The sequence below is a fragment of the Thrips palmi genome, unplaced genomic scaffold (assembly GCF_012932325.1).
Source record: "Thrips palmi isolate BJ-2018 unplaced genomic scaffold, TpBJ-2018v1 HiC_scaffold_18, whole genome shotgun sequence".
NCBI lineage: Eukaryota > Metazoa > Arthropoda > Insecta > Thysanoptera > Thripidae > Thrips > Thrips palmi.
Window position 1 is genome coordinate 4,498,324 of NW_023144627.1, and position 20,384 is coordinate 4,518,707.

The window sequence follows — 20,384 nt, forward strand, 5'->3', positions numbered from 1 at the left end:
CCCCTCCTTCCAGCTCTCACCTGCGAGTGACGGGTAAGAGGTTGAGAATGACCACACAAAATGTAGACAGCCAGGGTATATCGGTCCAAAAACCTCCCACTACTTCGACTTGTTTTAAAGCCTATGTTCCCCCTCCCACTTCCCGAGGAAGCAGTCGTGCCAATTAGTCGGACTTCCAGGCATGACAACACGGCGCGGCCGGGCGACCAGTCGAGTCGGAACAGAAGTCACCAGAAGTGCATTCGCTTGACGCCTTTGCGATGGCGTGGACTCGCATCACCGTCGCCGTGGCCGCCGTCGGGATGGTCCTGGCCTGCTGCAGCGCCCAGCTGCCGGAGTCCTTGACGCCGGATGGGGCCAGCACGGTGGACACCCCGACGACGGACTCCGCGACGTCGGCCACCCCAACGACGGCCTTCTTGGAGTCCGGGGTAACTCCCCCCGCACTCTCCTCGGCCGGCGCTGTCTTCGTGGAGGATCTCGTCGGCCTGGAGTCCGTCTGGGGCCACGGTGTTGCCGGAGGTAAGACCGGCTGATTCAGAAAATATTCGAGGTGGTCAAAACCCCGGACGCGTTTTGAGCTCCAGAGTCGCTAAGTGGGACTGGAACCTCACGTGTGACCGCACCAATGGATTGCTCTCCGAACGAGGAATCCATTGGTGGGGTCACACGTTCGGTTCACTGGTCTTCTGGTCTTCGTTGAGACCTGCTCCTCCACTTCCAGGGGTGGCCGTCCTTCCCGAGGAAGCCGTTTCGCGGTTCAACCTCCTTGACGGCGTGCGTCAACACCCGCCCTCCGAGGCGTGCCGGCGAGCCCTCGACGACGTCCTGGAGGCCAGCACGCAGCTCCGGCTGTGGGCCCTCAAAAGTGAGTGAATTACACCACGACTGGTGGTAGACTTTGCCACATGCGCGGTGGCGTACTACTCCCCGGTCATTTCACTTTTGCCAGTGCTCTCGTCGTCCGTGATGCTCCCGGACGCGCTGCTGGCCGCCAACATGTACTCGCTGGGCGACTTCGACGGCTGCCTGTCGGTGCCCGAGGCAGTGTACTGCCTGCTGGACGTGGAGGTCCGCCCGGCCAGGCAGTCCGGGGCGCCCCCTCTGCCGACGCACCCTGGCGACGAAGAGAGCCCCTTCGAGCCGCCGCACGGCCACAACGCCACCCTCTGGGACCTGCTGCAGGTACACTCCACTAGAGGGGGCGAGAGTCTAGACGCGTTTTGAGCTCCAGAGTCGCTAAGTGGGACTTGAACCGAACGTGTGACCCCACCAACGGATTCCTCGTTCGGAGAGCAATCTATCGGTGGGGTCACACGTTCGGTTCGAGTCCCATTCAGGGACTCTGGAGCCCAAACCGCGTTTAGAACTTTGGCCGCCTCCACCGGTCTCCTGGCCCACTGTGCTTGTCGCTAACGCTGCGGCGTGTGGCAGACTTCGGGCAACCGGCGGCGGTTCCGGCGCGACCTGCAGCAGTGGGCGGTGTGCGTGCCGGCGGCGTGCGGCCCGAGCGGCGGCCAGGCCGAGCAGGCGGCCAGGCAGTCCAGCGCGGCGCTGGGGAAGGCCGTGGCCGCGGCGGTGGCGCCGCTGGGCCGCGCCCTGGCAGTGGAGCTGCGGCTGCGCCTCCAGCACAGCGACTGCACCGACTTCGACGCCCAGCACGGCAAGCACAGCCAGCGCTCCTTCTGGGTGGCGCTGCGGCAGCGGCCCTCCCTTCTGCTCGTCACGTGAGTGCCGAGTTGACTTAGACCTGGGCAAACTCTATTCTTGACAGAAGGATCTTTCCGGGTACCTACGCGTACGTTAGAGATGAAAAGTACTGGGAAAGAAAAGTACACCCCTTGTAACAGGTCGGCCGAGGGATGGCTCAAAGTCCAGTCATCCGGCTTCACAAGGGTGTACTTTTCTTGCCCTGTACTTTTTTCCCAACTTACCCCTCAGCAATAGAGTTACCCAAACACCTGTGTTCAGCGGGAGCCCCCACCTAGCGGCCTAGCCCCCTACGCTGTGTGCACACGTTGGCAAAATTTACACACACACACACACCTGTTGGTATGTTAAACCTCACCTGCCTACTGCAACGTTTATTCAACGAATGTGACCCAATCGGGTCACATTGGGATTCGAACCTACACGTCCATCATTTAATCGAAATTTTATCAATATTAATTGACGTTTCTGCGCATTTATAGATTTTCGCTCAACAGCACAGTGGTTTAAAATGCTGTTTTAGGGGGAATAAGTCGATTTTTCAAAACCGTTTTGGAGGCATGCTGGGGGGTGGAAACGGACTATAATACTCCAATATAACGTAAAATAACGTTCATAGATTTTTAAATTGAGCCGCGAGCCACGGGGAAAGGTTTGATTCTAGTATTTTGTATTTTAGGCAATTTCACCTAATTTTCTTCAATTTTTCCGACCGCCATTTTTTCGTGTAGGGCGATGCTATTGGTAAGCTAGCGTCTTTTTCTCTTAGTTTCATCACTAGACAAAGGAAAGCAGCATATAGCACAACATTCCGTTAACGCTTGGGCCCACGGTTGCGGTTTTTTGCTATAAATGCGTTCAAAACCTTTAAAAACTTACTTTTTGAGTTTTGGTCATCTATGTGAGCGTATGTAGCTGAGTTATTGGTGCGAGGAGCTTCCCTTACATGTATATTAACATGCCCTGGCTATAACTTTTCCGCATTCGTCCGCAACACGAAACGCAAGGGGACCAACACCACAAAAACGTGCCAAATTGATTGGTTTTGGGGTTAATCGCTTCTGGTGTGCACCGTTCAAAATGAAAAAAACATTAGTGCGATTGTTTTTCCTTTCAAATATGTTGTTTTTCTTAGTAACAAAATGGTTTAATGCGGCTCAGAAGTTGAAACGAAGTATTTTGAGCATTTTTTAGTTTTGCACTTTTTGTCAATTCTGTCATTTTTCTACTAATTCAGCTATTTTTCTCATTATTTTAGGATTTTAATTCCAATTTTTATCGGACCACCTTTTCCTTTGAACTGGTCTTTGCCTGTTGCCTACAGATGATTCAGTTCAATTCTGGTAGCATTTGGTCGCACGTGACGCATGCTAGGACTTATTCCCCCGAAAATCGCATTTTAAACCAAGTGCTGTGAACAGCCCCAGACCAACTTTTCGCAGGCAACATCGGGCAGGCATTGGTCAAGTACCGGGCAACTATGCGCAACTACGGGCAACTGCCGGGCAACTACGGGCAACTGCCGGGCAACTACGGGCAACTGCCGAGCAACTCGGGGCAACTGCCGGGCAACCACCGGGCAACTCCGAGCAACTCCGAGCAACTCCGAGCAACTGCCGGGCAACTATGGGCAACCACCGGGCAACTGCCGGGCAACTGCCGGGCAACTGCCGGGCAACTGTGCGCCCGAGCACAGCTCGCGGGCAACCGAAGGAAGATGTCGGAAAACATCAGTTCAATAGGTCGGTTTTGACACCCCTTTTTAAAGGCGTAGCAAAAACATGCTAAAATCGACCTATTTTATTCTGCAGATCAGCCATTTCCAGTCTAAACCTATGACATATGGGTATCTTGCTTTTCATCTCGTTGAGATGAATCCATTTCCGACATCAGTTTTTCATTTCCACATATTTGATTTTATAAACTTAGATAACACATAAACTTAGATTCGAAATTATCAAGGATTTGAGCTTCGAACATGCCAAAGTTTCGTATACGTACGGGACACACTCTCAGCCTTTTTCTGACTATGACGGGGCCCCAAGACCCGAAGAATGCCTTCGGGCTGGTCCAACGAATCGGAGAGGGGAAGTGTGTGTGTGTGTGTGGGGGGGGGGGGAATTCGCGGAGGCCTGAGGAGTCCGAGGCAGGTAGCGGTCGGGTTCCTGCACGGTTTATGATACTCTTTTCAGATCCCCTCAAACTTCGTAGTCCGGTATTTTTAGCAGATGATACCTTTACTACTTCAAACATACTTAGAACAATACAAGACACTTAAAGGTGTCAGCTAGCTTTTACTCGAGAGCGGGACAGTGAGTGCTTGATGCACGGTCAACAATGTGCGCGAAACATCGATAACTCCTCCCCCGGGTACAGCGCCAGCGGCACCGGGCGTAAACAATGGCACCGTCTCCTCAGCTCGGCCCCGCGCGGCAAGGACCAACATCGACACTCACTCCCCAATCATATATGTTCTAACCCTTATTTACAATTATATATATAATCACAAACATGCGAGCATACTGTCAAAACTATAGCACACACGACAGTACCAGACGAGTATCATCTGCTTCCATGAACGTTTCTTGAATGGAGATTTTTAGTACTATTGACAGAAAAGAGGTGAAAAATCAAATATGTGGAAATGAAAAACTGATGTCGCAAATGGATTCGTCTCAACGAGATGAAAAGCAAGATACCCATATGTCATAGATTTAGACTCGAAATGGCTGATCTGCAGAATAAAATAGGTCGATTTTAGCATGTTTTTGCTACGCCTTTAAAAAGGGGTGTCAAAACCGACCTATTGAACTGATGTTTTCCGACATCTTCCTTCAGTTGCCCGCGAGCTGTGCTCGGGCGCACAGTTGCCCGGCAGTTGCCCGGCAGTTGCCCGGCAGTTGCCCGGTGGTTGCCCATAGTTGCCCGGCAGTTGCTCGGAGTTGCTCGGAGTTGCTCGGAGTTGCCCGGTGGTTGCGCGGCAGTTGCCCCGAGTTGCTCGGCAGTTGCCCGTAGTTGCCCGGCAGTTGCCCGTAGTTGCGCATAGTTGCCCGGTACTTGACCAATGCCTGCCCGATGTTGCCTACGAAAAGTTGGTCTGGGGAGGAGCTCAACAGATTTTGTTAAGACGAAATAGATTAAAGTGTTCAAGATGAAATAGACAATAGTGTAATTTCTAATTCAAAATAAAAATTTTTAGTACGCTTTGCGCACAATCGTCAATATCTTCTAAAACAAAAAACTCAGTACGAGTCTAAGGGTGCACACTAAATTTTTATGTACAGTTTTGTACGTGGTGATGCATAATTTTAAACTTGTGTGCCGTCGTGCTTAAAATTGTGCGTGAATTTGCATAAATTTATGCACTTTTACGCATAATATTATGCAAATTCCTCGCATGCGCAAAATCGTGCAAGTGGTACGTACGAAATTCTACATAAACATTTAGTGTGTGTGGTGTTCGCAGCGCGTTCCTGCTGGCGTTCCCCGTCCTCTTGCTGGTGGCCTCGGTGCGTTTCGCGCTCCGCGACTCCAACCACCTCGGCCCCTCGTCTGAGAAGCAGGGTGAGTGTCTGTGGGGCCACCTAGAATCGGGGCACAGTGGGCCAGAAGACAGGCGCAGGCGGCCAAAACACAAGGCGAGTTTTGAGCTCCAGAGTCCATAATAGGACTCAAACGTGTGACTCTACCAATGGATCCCTCGTTAGATTGTCCCACGAAAAATTCGATGTTTGAAAATGCAACCTCTCACCCCGGACTTAAGTTCCTTATGTAAAAAAAGGACTCCATGATTTTTTTCAGAATTTTTGAACAGAATTTAGGGGTCGCGCATCGGCAAAAACACGTTTTTTGCCATTTTTCTCGATTTTTTAAGTATGCCCTACCACCACACCACACCCAGCCCCACCCCCTCTCCTTAGTTGGACTTCTAGTGACCCCGTGACGTCGTTCTGTAGGACACCCGTCCCTCCTGGGCCCATCTAGACCCTCAAATCGGCACCCAAAACGATAAAATTAAGTCAAAAATTTCATAAAAAGCTGCAAAAGTTGTGCAAATGTTGTGTTTTTTGATAATCTGACATCACAGAACGATAGAGCGTGAAAAATTACGTAGGGGTGAAGACAAGTGAGCACGCCACACGGTCAGTTTCGGTTACATAAACGTGAGCGAAATAGAACGCCCCCACGAATTTATACATTTCCTGCTCAAAACTTGAAGTGTGGGCTTTTAATCTTTTTGTGGGATGTCAAGAATCATCTGATGATTGTTTTATATGAAATTTGTCGAAATAAAAGCTCTGCATGTAATAAAAGTACAAATATATGGTGCGGGTCGCTGGTGGCGCCTCCTGTCAGTAGTCACGGGAACTACATCGCCGCCTTTTCGCGCGCTTTGCCGCGCACACGAAACGAACCGCCCAGCGCAGCGAGCGTTGTTTTGAATCGTCGTTTGTGTTTTGGGATTTATTGTGTGGAACACGGAAAAAAAGGATTAGTTGTAACAACTAACATGTTGGTTGGAATGCGTCCAAGGAAGATTTTAGTTGCTGCGGCTAAAAGTTTGCTGCAGGAGCAATAATATTAGTTTGACCAACTAACAAATTAAAGTTGGTACAAGGATAAAGTTGATTGTGCCTACAATATGTTAGTTGTGATGACTAACATGAGCGTCACGAGAGAAAATAAGCTTCGTATAAGAAAAACCTTCAGCGGGTATCGATCGCGGAATCTGTGATCTGAGAGCTGCTGAGGCTATCCACTCCGCTGTGGTGAGCTGATAGCGGGAGAATGCCCAATGACGCTGATACAGCAAACTGACCGATGCTAGGACAAGCGACGATTAAATCATCGCCCGAAAGTCGGGTCTCCTAAGAATGTCCGCAGCGCAGTGGGCAGCGTCTCTGATTGACAAACGACAGGTCTTGAGTTCGATTCCCGCCGCAGACTTTTTTCTGTGCGTGGTTTATTTTCTTCCGTGACGCTCGTGTTAATCCTCACAACTAACATAGTGTAGGAATAATCAACTTTATCCTTGAGCCAACTGTAGTTTTTTAGTCGTTTCAACTTATAAATTCGTTCGAGCAGCAAACTTTTAGTTGTGAAAACTAAAATCTTCTTTGGACGCTTTTCAACTAACATGTTAGTTGTCACAACTAATCCTTTTTTTCCGTGAATGATGGCGTCCCGATCGAGAAGAGGGTGCAGGCTCACCTACCTTTGAGCTAAGGAGACAGTCATTCATAGACCAGCTAGACTCTCTGTTTGACGTAGCTCATCATGAAGCTACAAGCCAGTGCAACCTCTTCTTCCGTCGGGACGGCATCATTCCACACAATAAATCGGGGGCGTTCTATTTCGCTCGCGCTTATGTAACCGAAACTGACCGTGTGGCGTGCTCACTTGTCTTCACCTCTACGTAATTTTTCACGCTCTATCGATCTGTGATGTCAGATTATCAAAAAACACAACATTTGCACAACTTTTGCAGCTTTTTATGAAATTTTTGACTTAATTTTATCGTTTTGGGTGCCGATTTGAGGGTCTAGATGGGCCCAGGAGGGACGGGTGTCCTACAGAACGACGTCACGGGGTCACTAGAAGTCCAACTAAGGAGAGGGGGTGGGGCTGGGTGTGGTGTGGTGGTAGGGCATATTTAAAAAATCGAGAAAAATGGCAAAAAACGTGTTTTTGCCGATGCGCGACCTCTAAATTCTGTTCAAAAATTCTGAAAAAAATCATGGGGTCCTTTTTTTACATAAGGAACTTAAGTCCGGGGTGAGAGGTTGCATTTTCAAACATCGAATTTTTCTTGGGACAGTCTATCCCTCGTTCGGTCAGCAATCCATTGGTAAGCTTTTACGTTCGGTTGAGATTCCATCTAGCACACTACAAACCTAACTGTCTTCTAAGTACACACTTACAAATGCGTGCTTGCAAGTACACACTTACAAACGCATGCTTGGCCAAGTACACACTTACAAATGCATGCTTGCAAGTACACACATGCTTGACGCATGGAGTTATACGGCAAGCATGCATTTGTAAGTGTGTACTAAGTAGAAAGTTAGGTTTGCAGTGCAGCTCTGGAGCTGACAATGATTGCACAAACTTCTCCGTGCACTAACCGCCAAATTAACTGTAAGGAATTTGCGGACGTTATGCGCATAGTGCACCCGAGTGCACCTGTCACTGGTGTAAATTTTGTTAGAACGTCAGAAACCGTCGGAAATCCTAATCAAACTTTCGCGCACCTCCGAAAGCTGATAAAACTTTTTTTTGCAATCTGTAGAACTGAGGCCATCAGTATCAGAGTAAGTTTTCTGACTTTCTGACAAATTTTACACGAGTGGTGCAGAGTGAGTGACTTTTCTCATCTCTGCCTATCTCGACTGCCCCAGGCCTGCCGGGCAAGGTGCTGGACTGCTTCGCCGCGCAGAACACGTGGCGCGCGCTCTGCCGCCACCAGAAGTCCCAGATCCACTGCATCCAGGGCTCGCGCACCATCAACATGATCTTCTTGATCGTAGGCCACCGGCTCATCTACCTGTACGGCAGTCCACTACTCAACGCGGACTTCGTGGAGGCGGTAAGCAGACGCACAGTGGGCCAGAGGACCGGCCGAGGCTGACCGAATTCTAGGCGCGTTGAGGTCCAGAGTCGCTAAATGGGACTCGAACCGAACGTGTGACCCCACCAATGGATTGCTCTCCAAACGAGAAATCCATTGGTAGGGTCACACGTTCGGTTTGAGTCCCATTTAGCGACTCTGGAGCTCAAAACGCGTCCGGGACATTGACCTCGCTTCCACCGGTCTTCTGGCCCACAGTGCGACCATGGTGCGACGCGCGTCCAGCTAGTTGTCCGTCAGCGACCTTGATTTCGCAGTCAGTCATGAACCGGTTTGGGGGACATTACGTGCATTCTGCATTTTAAAAACGCATGTGGCTAACTGATTTCTGTCTGGGAGCCGTCGACATGAACGTCTTAGATTTCCACTTGGCGATAACTCTCAAAAGTTATATTTTCTTGCACTGTTTAAAAACCGTCGTCGTGTAGTTTTTCCATTCATTTTCAAAGCAATCTGCAACGAATGATGTCGAGACTGTCCGAGCGAGACCGCACGTTGGACCTTGCGGACGGCGGCAATAATGTAGACTTTTTGAATCGGATGAGTGACAGGATTGGCAGCCAGCCTGCCCGGCAACTTCTCGAGAGCTGGGCGACGATTTTGCCTACTAGCATGCAGTGGCGTGCGCAAGGAGGGGGGTTAATGACCCCCCCCCTTTTGGCCACTAGAGAGCTGCCTGGGAGGTAGGCAAATTGCGTCACTTGTCCCCCTGTAAGTAGGCAAAAAGCATGGCCTGACCCCCCCCCCCTTTTCCAAAATTTCTGCGCACGTCACTGCTAGCATGCTGAGGTTGGCGCCTTTTCCTTTCGGAGCTAATACGCATTGCGGGAAGTTTTTCCTGCTCAATTGGCGACTTTGATTCTGAGGGAAACCTCGAGTAGAGATGAAAATACCCGGAAAGTTTCCAAAAACATTGAAAAAAAAAACAGTGTTTTTTGGGCTGTTTTCCTGCACTGAAGACTCCTTACGGACACCATGTATCCGCAATACGGACGGTTTTGTGCAAGCGTAATTACGGATGGATTTTGTTTGTAATACGGATGATTTCATCCGTAATACAAAGGTTTTCGTGTCCGTAACATACAGACGAAAATATCCGTAAGGTACGGACGAAAAACTTCATCCGTATTACAAGCAAAATCTATCCGTAATTGCAATTGCACAAAAATGTCCGTAATACAGATAGATGAATCCGTAAGAAGTTTAGTGTGTGGCTTTGGAAAATTTGGAAAGATTCAGCCTGCAAAGTAGGCAAAAAGGACGACTTTTCCCCTGAAAGTAGGCAAAAAGCATATCTTTATAGCTTTGTGAAGACGATTCTCAGGGCACTGAAACTATACCCTGTTATGTTGCCTTTTCGTGCGCTTTTTACTGATGTGGCGGTAGTGACTCTAGGGTTGCCAGTGACAGCAAAGGCGTAACGAAACACAAAAGTAGTAGGTTTCATGTTCTCACACCACCATCTATAAAAGTCATTTTTCCTATTTTTCCGATTTCTTTTACTATTCTGCGTTGTTCTTTTAAACTTTTCGGGCTCTTTTTCCGACCCTTTGAAAGCGTCCGGAAGATTTGCATATCTGTTGCATCTCTGCGTTGTGCAGGCCTACTCGCGCGCTGACAGTATGCTCTTGTTGAACGGCGGCGGCTTGGTCGCCAAGTTCTTCGTCATCAGCGGCTTCCTGGAGGCACGGCTGCTCTTGAAGCACTACGCCAAGCACCGCCGCTTCAGCGTCGCTTTCGTGGTGCTGCAGTACGTCAGTCGGTACCTCAGGTAAGCACCGCGAAGATGCACAGTGGGCCAAAAGGCCGTCGGAGGCTGCCAAAATTCTAGAGGTCTTTCCATACAAGATTTACACGGATCCGGGTGACCTTTGACGGTTTCGACCAAAGTTGGCTTGAAGGTAGTCCTAGTGGTAAGGAACATCCTTATACATTTTTAGATCGATATCTAAAGTAGTTTCGTCTTAATCGTCATTCTAATTTTTTACTCCTTAAAAATTTGCAACTTCTTCAAAATGGCTCAAAATGGCCATTTTTTTTTGTCCGATTTTCATGCAGCAGTTCTCCTTACGCCAATTATTGTGACGATGAATCCGAATCTGCCCTCGGATTTGGTCTAGCTTGATTACCAGTGAAGTGAATTGCGAAATACATGAAAATAAAGGTATATTGCACGAGCCTGTCTATCGTGTTGGAAAATCTAAATCTTCACTTTCGAACACGTTCAATTAGTTCGTGGGCTTTCCAAATCTGTATTCGAAAATGGTGGGTGTGGCCTTCCCTTGGGAGCTGTGACCAACTCTGCAATCTACTATACTAGGATTCAGGATGGAAGGCGGCTCGGGAATCTCTGTCGCCTGGATACGCCTCCCTAAAGCCCTACAACTGTGTGAGGCTTTACGCCTCCCCAGCTACCGCAACAACATTTCTGACCTTGCCCGTCCTGGACCCTTCGACTCGACACGGGCCCCCGGACCCCGCCCCTTTGTGCGGGTGGAGCGCGACCCTCGCAGCCGGAACAAAAGGCAGAGAATTGTTGTAAAATGTTAATAACATTTTATGGAGGGTTGTGCAACCGGCATGTCGCTACGACAATTTTGACGGATTTTAGGGAAAGACTATCCAAAACTTAAATTGACTAAAAATAATGACACAGCCTTCAACTTTTTTTCTAATCAAGTTGGTTTATTCTCGTGAGTCCAAATAAACGTTCAGTTTGTAGAAACTTTTAAAATTTTTAAAAGTTTTAAAACGGTCATTATAAATGCAAAGAGACAAAAGGCGGGGACTCTCGACCCACACCACCCTCACCCGGACTTCGGGCCAGAGTCAGGTAGTCGGCCGTCATCTACCACCGCACCACCGCCAGCCGCCTTCCATCCTGAATCCTAGTATATTTTGCTACGCAAAATACACTTTTTTGAGCTTACAAGTTCAGCGTTTGGAGCTGCACGCATGCCGCTTTTACCATTCGAAAGGTAATTTTGAGACGAATCTAACGGTACCAACGAGCTCGTATTCCACTGCTGAGGGTTGACTGACAGCACTGAAAAACCAATTGTTGTGTTCTAATGCGGTTTGGCCCTAGTGCTAACGTTGTATGTGTTTGCAGACTGCTTCCTGTCATAGCCGTGTCGCTAGCCATCCAGACGCAGTGGATGCAGTACATGGGCTCGGGGCCCGTCTGGGGGCAAGTGGCGGGCAGAGTGGTGCGGGACTGCCAGCAGTACTGGTGGACGCACCTCCTCTTCGTCAACAACTACGTCGCCCAGGGGTCGTTTGTGAGTCTCAGAGTCAGAGCTGCCACACAGAATGACCGTAAAAACCCCGAAGCACCAGTGTTGCAACCTCAGGCTGCCCACTGGACAACTCTTTGACAGCAAACAACACTCAAAATTTTCTTAAGGAGAATTTGGCGGAAGTGGACGAAGACATTTGTGCAAACATTTAACGAACTAAATTTGTTAATATTACGAATCTGTTTTGGCTTTTCTCTGTAAGGTACATAGAAAAAGCTTCACATTACGAAAGAAAAATGGCTTCTGTTTGCTCAGTATTGCTCAAAACTGGTGTTCGTTTTCTTCGTAAGACTTTCTGAGTGAAGATGTTTAGAGGCTGGAGTTGACAAACATTTAGAAACTGATGCACGGTGGGAAGTTTTGCCCGCTACTTTGGCAACACTCCGAGTGCTGCTTCGGGCTTTTTACGCCCGGTGGATAGGCAACCCATTCTACCCGCGTGCTTGGCGGGTTGCTCATGCCCTCCTTGTTCTGCTGCAGTGCATGATCCAGACCTGGTTCGCCGCCGCGCTCCTCCATATGTTCCTGTTGACGCCGCCGCTCATGTGGCTGGTGAGCCGGTGGACGCAGCGCGCGCTGTGGCCGGGCTGCCTGCTGCTGGGGCTGCTGCTGGCCGCCAGCGCCGTCGTGCTCTACACCAGCACCGTGCACGTGGGACTGCCGCCCACCTTGCTCGTACTCCCACGGTGAGCAAAAATAGTGGTCAAAAATCTCCAGTATGCACCGATGGCAGCCTGCAGGCAATAGACCTCTTTGCCGCTCCCACGGTCCCCCTCCCTGGACCGCCGTTGCCTAGCAACGCGAGCCTAACAAATCGCAGGTATGCTGCACACCGGACGGCGCGCGGTGGGTGGGTTTTTCGGCCATATTTCCTAAACCGTTCAAGATAGACGTGTACAGTAAGCAAGCCGATTGTAGATCTCTGCTTAAACTACAATCGGCTCGCTTACTATACCCATCTAGCTTTAACGGTTTACGAGATATGACCAGAAAACGCATCCGTCGTGCGTCACGTAGGAGGCAGCATACCGGAGATTTGTTTGGCTAGCGTTGCTAGGCGACGGTGGTCCAGGGAGGGGGACCGTGGGAGCGGCAAAGAGGTCTATATCTTGGCTTTGGTGCCAACCTCAGGCTGCCCAAAAGACAACTTCTCAGCCTGTAGGCAGGCTGAGGTTGGCCACCCTTTCGACGCTGGTGCATGTGGGGACTTCTGCGTATTTGTGTGGAAGCCCTGGCCTGGCGGTGAGTGATGCCATTTCGCGTGCAATCTGAACGCCACCCTTCCTCGGACTTGATATGGATATTTTTGTAAAGCCCCTCTTCCCGGTGCCTTTAGGACCCTGGTGCGACAGGCCTTCGGCATTGATCCTGCGTTCATCTACCAGTACTTGCCCACGCACACCAACGTCGTGCCCTACGTGTTGGGCCTGGTGACGGGCACCCTGTTCTACCTGGCCAACCGAGACAAGTGGCAGCCTTCGAAGGTGGGTCTTGCGCGGGGGTGCACAGTGGGCAAACGTTCCCACGATGCACCAGTGTCCAAAGGGCTGCCAACCTCAGCCAGCCTCCTGGGAAACTTTTCAAGATAGACTAGAAACGAATGAAAATTTAGTCGTTCCAGAACATAGAATGTTATCATGTATCAAAGCAAAACAAATGTTGCTGAATCTAGAAAGCGACAATTTGTCGTAGAAGAACAAAATTTTTGTTATGACCATTAACGATATAATTTGTGTGCAAACAACATCTTTTGCCATAATGTGCTCGATTAAAATTGATGATGAATAATATGGGCATCATCATCTAGTTTGTTTTCACCTTCGTTGCTTTCACTTTAGTGTCAGCATTAACGTTTATTTTATGAAGAACGCGATCAATCATTTGGTGAAGGGGGTATCCAACCTTCACATGCCCCCAAAAAATGACCTATTTCCCTACGCTATTGTAGAAATGTAAGTACAAACACAACGAAGACAAATTTCCGCGTTTCAGGTTTGGTATTTTAGGAAGACTATTTCCCCGAGTTTATGTGGCGACACTTGCACTTGCATCCCCGCGTGTCAGCCTGCGGGATGGCGGGTAGGCAACCCGCCGCGGCCACGTGTGCGGCGGCACGGCCTAGCCCGCATTACCATTACCATTAAGGGCTAGACCACATATGATCGTATGCCATTTCAGGCCCGACTCATGCTCGCCTGCACTGCAAAACGAGACAAGGTCGTCCTTACTTAGGGTGACACGTTATGTCGGCGGAGAAGAACCTCAATTGGCTACATGCTCCCACTCGCAGCATGACCAGTCAGAGCAGCCTGCAGGCGCTAAAGCAGTTGGGAAGGACAATCTCTCTCTCTCTCTCTCTCTCTCTCTCTCTCTCTCTCTCTCTCTCTCTCTCTCTCTCTCTCTCTCTCTCTCTCTCTCTCTGTGTGTGTGTGTGAAAATTTTTTAGTTGTAATTAAAATCTTCCAAATAATTAATACTTAAACAAAAAACTAAAATTCAAAAAAATTCTGCAGCGGACGGCGACTGTGCTGTGGCTGGGGATCCCCCTCTGCCTGCTGCTCATGAGCGTCACCTTGGTCTCCGCGATCGTTTTTTTCCGGCCCTCGTTCGAGGCGCGGCCGCTGCTGGACGCTCTGTACGGCCCTGCGCGGCTGCTGGGGTTCTCGCTGCCCACCGCGTGGATCATCTTCACCTGCGGCTTGGGCTATGGAGGTAAGTTGTTTCAAAAACAAATAATTCCAATGCTTATTGCATTGCACGTTGTTCCTATTTTGATAGTTTAAAATGGAATTCACAGGATTTTAACTTAAATAATTCTAAAAGCCACGTATTGGACTGTGCCAACTGTTTAATAATTCTGAGAAAATTCAAAAATTTCAAACTGCGCATGCGTTACATTCAACACACTAAATTACTATGTAGGTTTTTCTGCGCGCTAATGCACGAAATTAAAAATGCACCTCGTAACGCACGAATTTGTGCGCGACAATGCATGATTTCGTGCGCAAGTATGCAGAAAATCGTGCATTGTCGTGCACAAATTCGTGCGTTAAGGGATGGTGGGGCACCTAGTGACACTTTTTGGATTTCGGCACTCACTCTGATGTGCAAGGAATAAATCTGCTTACACTTCAAAAGGTTGCTTTGATCCTTCCTTGATCGCAAAAGCATGTTGTGGCGTTTTGACAACACGTATTTCTATTATTTACACAGCTTCCCGCAGACCTCTGCACTTGTCACTCGGTGCCCCAGCCCGGGGCACCTAGTGACAGGTCCTATAACTCACATTACCAGCATAGGGCGACGCTCCAGCTAATTGAAAATTATCCGTTTTAGGCCCTTTCAGCTTTTTTAATATCAAACCATTCTGAGCGGCGCCATTTTTTCGCAAGAAACTGCATTTTACTACATTGCTAATCAAATTCAATGTTCTATGAAATTGTCGTACAAATTAGTCTCATTTATGTTTCGTTGTGTGTCAATCGGTGACAATTCACTTTGCTGTTGCCAAATCGATGTTTTGAAACGTTTAAATCGTTGAAATACGGTAAATATAGTGTGTCTGTCACTACCTGCCCCGGGGGCTCTTTTTCGTTCAAAATTTGATATCAAGGAAATGAAATCATATGTTTGAACTGGTTCAGCAAAAACAACTTACTTAAGGTCCCTATTATTGATTAAAAGTGCCAGAATGACCGGCAGTGCCGTTTACTGGAAGAATGGCGAGAAAGCATTTTGTAAAAAAGTCATAAAATCTGTGATTTAGGGTAATTATTTTCTGACTTTTATTCTAGGTGCTAAAATATTTTGTTCAAAGTCTCACTCTCACTTGAACATAATTCCACAGCACAAGACCTTTAGATTGGCCACCTCAAGATGTCTGAAAGTGCCATAGGGGGGCCAGGGCACCCCTGTGTCACTAGGTGCCCCTGTCACTAGGTGCCCCACCCTCCCTTACGAAGTGCATGTTTAATTTCGTGCATTAGCGCGCAGAAAAACCTACATAGTAATTTACTGTGAAAGTACAGTAATCAATAGAAAAGACTTCCTGTCAAACTTGGTTCAATCGCTGTACTCCACTTCGCAACATTTTAAAAATGATGGACTTAAAAGATGTTTCCAATCTCAGAACTCCGTGAACTCCGTTTTTTTTTTAATTGGCGAGTTTAAATTTTGACGGGTGAACATTTGCTGATAACACTGGTGATTTGTTGTTACTTAGATAAAACAGGAGGTTTCAGTTTTGAGGAAGGGCACATTTTTTATTTGAACTATTTTTTGATAGGATCAACGGATCACGTTTTCGTTTGTTGCAAATTTATGTCTTTGTAGTTAACGGGCAATTACCACAGTGAATTTTCAAAAAAATGTTCTTGTATTATGTTAAGTTGGATGTGGAAAGGACTTTTCACTGTTTTAATAGTTAGTTGCTTTTTATTTTGGAATCGAAGAGGAGGGGGAGGAGCGCCAGACCAAAAACAAAAGGCACACTAAATTACTATGTAGGTTTTTCTGCGCGCCAATGCACGAAATTAAATATGCACTTCGTAACGCACGAATTTGTGCGCGACAATGTACGATTTTCTGCATACTTGCGCACGAAATTGTGCATTGTCGCGCACAAATTCTTGCGTTACGAAGTGCATGTTTAATTTCGTGCATTGGCGCGCAGAAAAACCTACATAGTAATTTAGTGTGGGGGTTCATGGGAACCCCTAAAAACAGTGTTACCACCAGTCAGCAGGCTGGGCTTGGCATCCTTTCTGAGAAGTTGCTGCATCGAGGGATTTTGACTACTTATGTGGCAACGGTTGACTTGATTTCTGCATCGCCACTGCAACCTCCAACCCCATGTGGCTGCCGCAGGCGTGTTCGACCGCATTTTCTCGTGGGCGCCCTTGTTGCCGCTGGGCCGCTTGTCCTTCTCGGTGTACTTGATCCACATCACCATCATCGTCGTGACCACAAGCACCACGCGCCAGCCGACCTACGTCAGCGACTACGGCGTGGTGAGTTCATCACAAATGCCCGCCCGTTAAACTTGAAATACCGGCAGCGGACTGAGGGCTGAATAAACCCTCTGCGCTCTTTTTTTGTACACGAAAAGAAAAGGAATTCGTTGACTCAACGAAAAAGAACGTTGGTTTCGAGATAACCGAAAAAAATTGTTGGAGTAGCGAAAAGTTTGTTCGCGTAACGAATAATTCGTTGGTAGACGGACAATCCGTTGGCGGAGCAAGAAAGTTAGTTGGAGAGACAAAATCATGAATTTGTTCCTTTCACGGGTCTTTTGGTTGCGCTAACAGATTTTTAGTTTTACCAACAAAAATTTCGTTACTCAAACAAATTTTTCGTTGCTCAAACAATTTTTTTCGGTTATCACTGTGGCAAAAAGGTACGGAAAATCCTGTTAATTTTTTTGCCAGGATTCTCCGTAGCCCTCTTATCAATATTCTCCGTAGGCTCTTACAGTATTCTCCGTAGGGCCGCACAGTATTCTCTGTAAATCCGCACAGTCTTCTCCGTAGGACCTCGAAGACTGTATAGTCCTACGGAGATCACTGTGCGGTCCTACGGAGAATACTGTGCGGTCCTACAGAAAATACTGTAAGAGCCTACGGAGAATATTGATAAGGGGCCTACGGAGAATTACCACAAGCTGTTTACAGGATTTTCCGTAGCTTTTTGCCACAGTGATCACACTCTCAGCACGTTACTGACTTTTTGCTCATTTTGTCAGTACTTATGCAAGTAATTAGTGCAACCATAATACGTACTTTTCCTTTTTTTAAGAACTACTCAGGAAATATTAAGTAATGTACTGACGAATTGATTTTGTATATAATTTTACAAAGGAAATTTGTCATGATAACATGAAGTTCTATTGCTGTTGTCACAAGTGTTTTCACGAATACCTAATTAATGAGGAAAAAGTCAGTAACGTGCTGAGAGTGCACGGAATCTACGTACTTTTCCGCGCTTTTTCGTTGGGCCTACGAATTCTTTTTTTCCGTCCAAAATCCCCCTGGTGTGCAATTCTAGAGAATTTTTCCATCGCTCTGCCCCTCTCACACCCCTACGCGACGGAGTGCGACAGAGACAGGGTGTCGAATGGTTTTGATCGAAACTCTTCAAAATCATCTGCGTTGCTCCGTGCAGGCTAGTCAAGCCGTTGCCGACGTCGTCATCTCCTACGCGGCAGGCCTGGTGCTGCACCTCTGCGTCGAGGCCCCCATGATGAATGTCCTGGCCATCGCCTTTGCCCGGTGTAAGTTGAGTGAGAATGTCGAATAAGTTTTCAGCTTTCAGAGGTACACGAATTTTGATCAGGACTTGAGACAGGTTTCTGACGTTCTGCCAAAATTTACACGAGTGAGAGCAAACCATTGCCGGGGTCAAAGGTTCGGTTCAAGTCCTATTTACCGACTCGAGCTAAAAACGTCTTAGATTCTTGACCGCCTCCACCCACCTCTGACCCACTGTGGGGGCTGGCCTGGCCTACCACCTAGTGCCAAAGGCGGGGTAGATACCCCAATGTCCCTCATTAACAACCCCCTTCCTAGTTCCGCGCCTGGCCCAGGATGACGTCGTGACCCCCGTTTCCTCCACAGTTATCAGTTCGCCGGGCTCCGCCGCGAGGGTCTCGGGGGCCGTGAGCGGGAAGGCCGCCGGAGAAGCCCAGGACGCCGATGAAATGCACGAGAACGCCTCGACGAGCACCACCAATGTGTGACCAAACCTGCAGCGTGCTGCTAACCAAGTTCCTACCGCGGAGTCCCTCCCAGCTTGTAAACTCCGTGTTTCCATATAACAGTGTTGCCACATGAGTAGGCGAAAATTCCCACGACGCACCAGTGTCGAGAGGATTGCTAGCGAGGGGGTATGCACTCGCGTAATAGTCGGTTCACTCTATCTGTAATAGTACGCGTAATAATACGCGTAATAGTCGCGTAATAGCCAAAATTGTCAAAATTTTATCAATTTTGGTGTGTTTTAGGCCGTTTTTAGCTAAATTCCGATTAATTTGTGGCGTAATAGAGCGTAATAGCGTAATAGTCGGTACACAGGTTCAGAGAGCGCATACCCCCTCGATTGCCCAGTACTGGGCCACATCTTGGGCACATCACCGGCAAGTTGCATAGTCGGCACGCTGAGGTTGGAAACCCTTCCGACACTATTGCATCGCGGGATTTTTTTCCCCTGCTAAGGTGGCAGGACTGCTAAAAAATGAGCCAAAATAAAGATCCGACATGCAACTCTACAGTGTGTGTTATTCAGCCACCCCACGACGTACCCCATCGTGTTTAGTTATGTCACTAGAGTTTCGAACTCGGCTCTTCGTCGGAAGGACGCAGATGAGAAAGAGCTACCAGGGCCTGCTCAATGAGTTATTGGCATTCGGAGCGACGATGCACGGTGAGATGGTGATGGTGAAGAGCACCGGCATAGTGGGCATCTTTTTCATCAGCGGCTTCCTGGAGGCGCGCAGGTGGTCATGATAACGACCCACGCCAAGCTGCCCCGCTTCACCGCCTCGTTCCTGCTCTCGCACTACGCCATCCGCTTCGTCAGGTGAGCCCCTCGCACAGTGGGCCAGAAGACCGGCGCGGGCGGTCAAAATTCTCGACTCGTTTTGAGCTCCAGAGTCGCTAAACAGGTCTCGATCCGAACGTGTGATCCCACCAATGGATTCCTCGTTCAGAGTGCAATCCATTGGTGGGGTCACACGTTCGGTTAGATCCCATTTAGAGACTCTGGAGCTCAAGACGCGTCCGGGCCTTTGACCGCTTTTGCCGGTCTTCTAGCCGGCCTACTGTGAACAACTACCCACATTCATTGTACGAAATTCAAACACTGTCCAAGTGAAGGTGGCATAAACGCCTATGTATAGGCAACACGCGTGGCCTATACGTGACCCCCAGAAATGTCGCACGCTACACTGTTAAAAATAGTTGTTCAGTTACGACAATTGTTCGAACTACATGATTGTCAATGAAGAACTTTGTCGTATTGATTTGGAACGAAATATTTTTCGAATGACAACAATCTTGTTTAGAAACGACATTCTTGCTCAAGCACAATTATTTTTCTTTCAAACCAAAAATGAAAGTATATTGTACTGAAACGATATCTCTGTTTTCCAACGAATAATATTGTGGCACAAAGCCCTGATCCAAACCTACGAGTTACATAGTTTTGAAACAACACTCCAGTTTCAAAGCAAAACTGTCGTCAAAAAGGTAACAAAACAGTGATTCCTGAACGACTTCGACAATTTTGATTTGAAATGACACTTCTCGTTTTGAAATGACAGTTTTTGTTTTGAAACGACATTTCTCGTTTTGGAACGACATTTTTCGTTTTGAAACGACATTTTTCGTTTTGAAACGACATTTTTCGTTTCGGAACGACACTTTTCGTTTTGAAACAACATTTCTCGTTTTGAAACGACATTTTTCGTTTCGGAACGACATTTTTCGTTTTGAAACAACATTTCTCGTTTTGAAACGACATTTCTCGTTTCGGAACGACATATCTCGTTTCGAGACGACATATCTCGTTTCGGGACGAAATTTCTTGTTTTGAAACAATATTTCTCGTTTTGAAACGACATTTCTCGTTACGGAACGACATTTCTCGTTTGGCAACAAAATTTTTCGTTTCAAAATGACATTTTGTAATGAAAATATTAAAAATTGTAGGCGGATGGGTTGTATCTGAACGAAGCTTTCGTTACTGAACAAGAA

General features: G+C 47.9%; 1 protein-coding gene across 1 annotated transcript; it reads left to right on the forward strand.

Moving 5' to 3' along the window:
• The first annotated feature begins 260 nt into the window (after positions 1 to 260).
• On the forward strand, positions 261 to 18,898 carry LOC117644636 (O-acyltransferase like protein-like). The gene is made up of 14 exons (XM_034384246.1): positions 261 to 522; positions 725 to 868; positions 953 to 1,185; positions 1,582 to 1,727; positions 5,177 to 5,274; positions 8,109 to 8,296; positions 9,940 to 10,109; positions 11,451 to 11,619; positions 12,118 to 12,323; positions 12,974 to 13,121; positions 14,151 to 14,349; positions 16,504 to 16,646; positions 17,797 to 17,905; positions 18,249 to 18,898. Exons 1-14 carry the CDS (start codon positions 261 to 263, stop codon positions 18,368 to 18,370), a joined length of 2,337 nt encoding a protein of 778 aa, XP_034240137.1. The 3' UTR covers positions 18,371 to 18,898.
• The last annotated feature ends 1,486 nt before the right edge of the window (positions 18,899 to 20,384 follow it).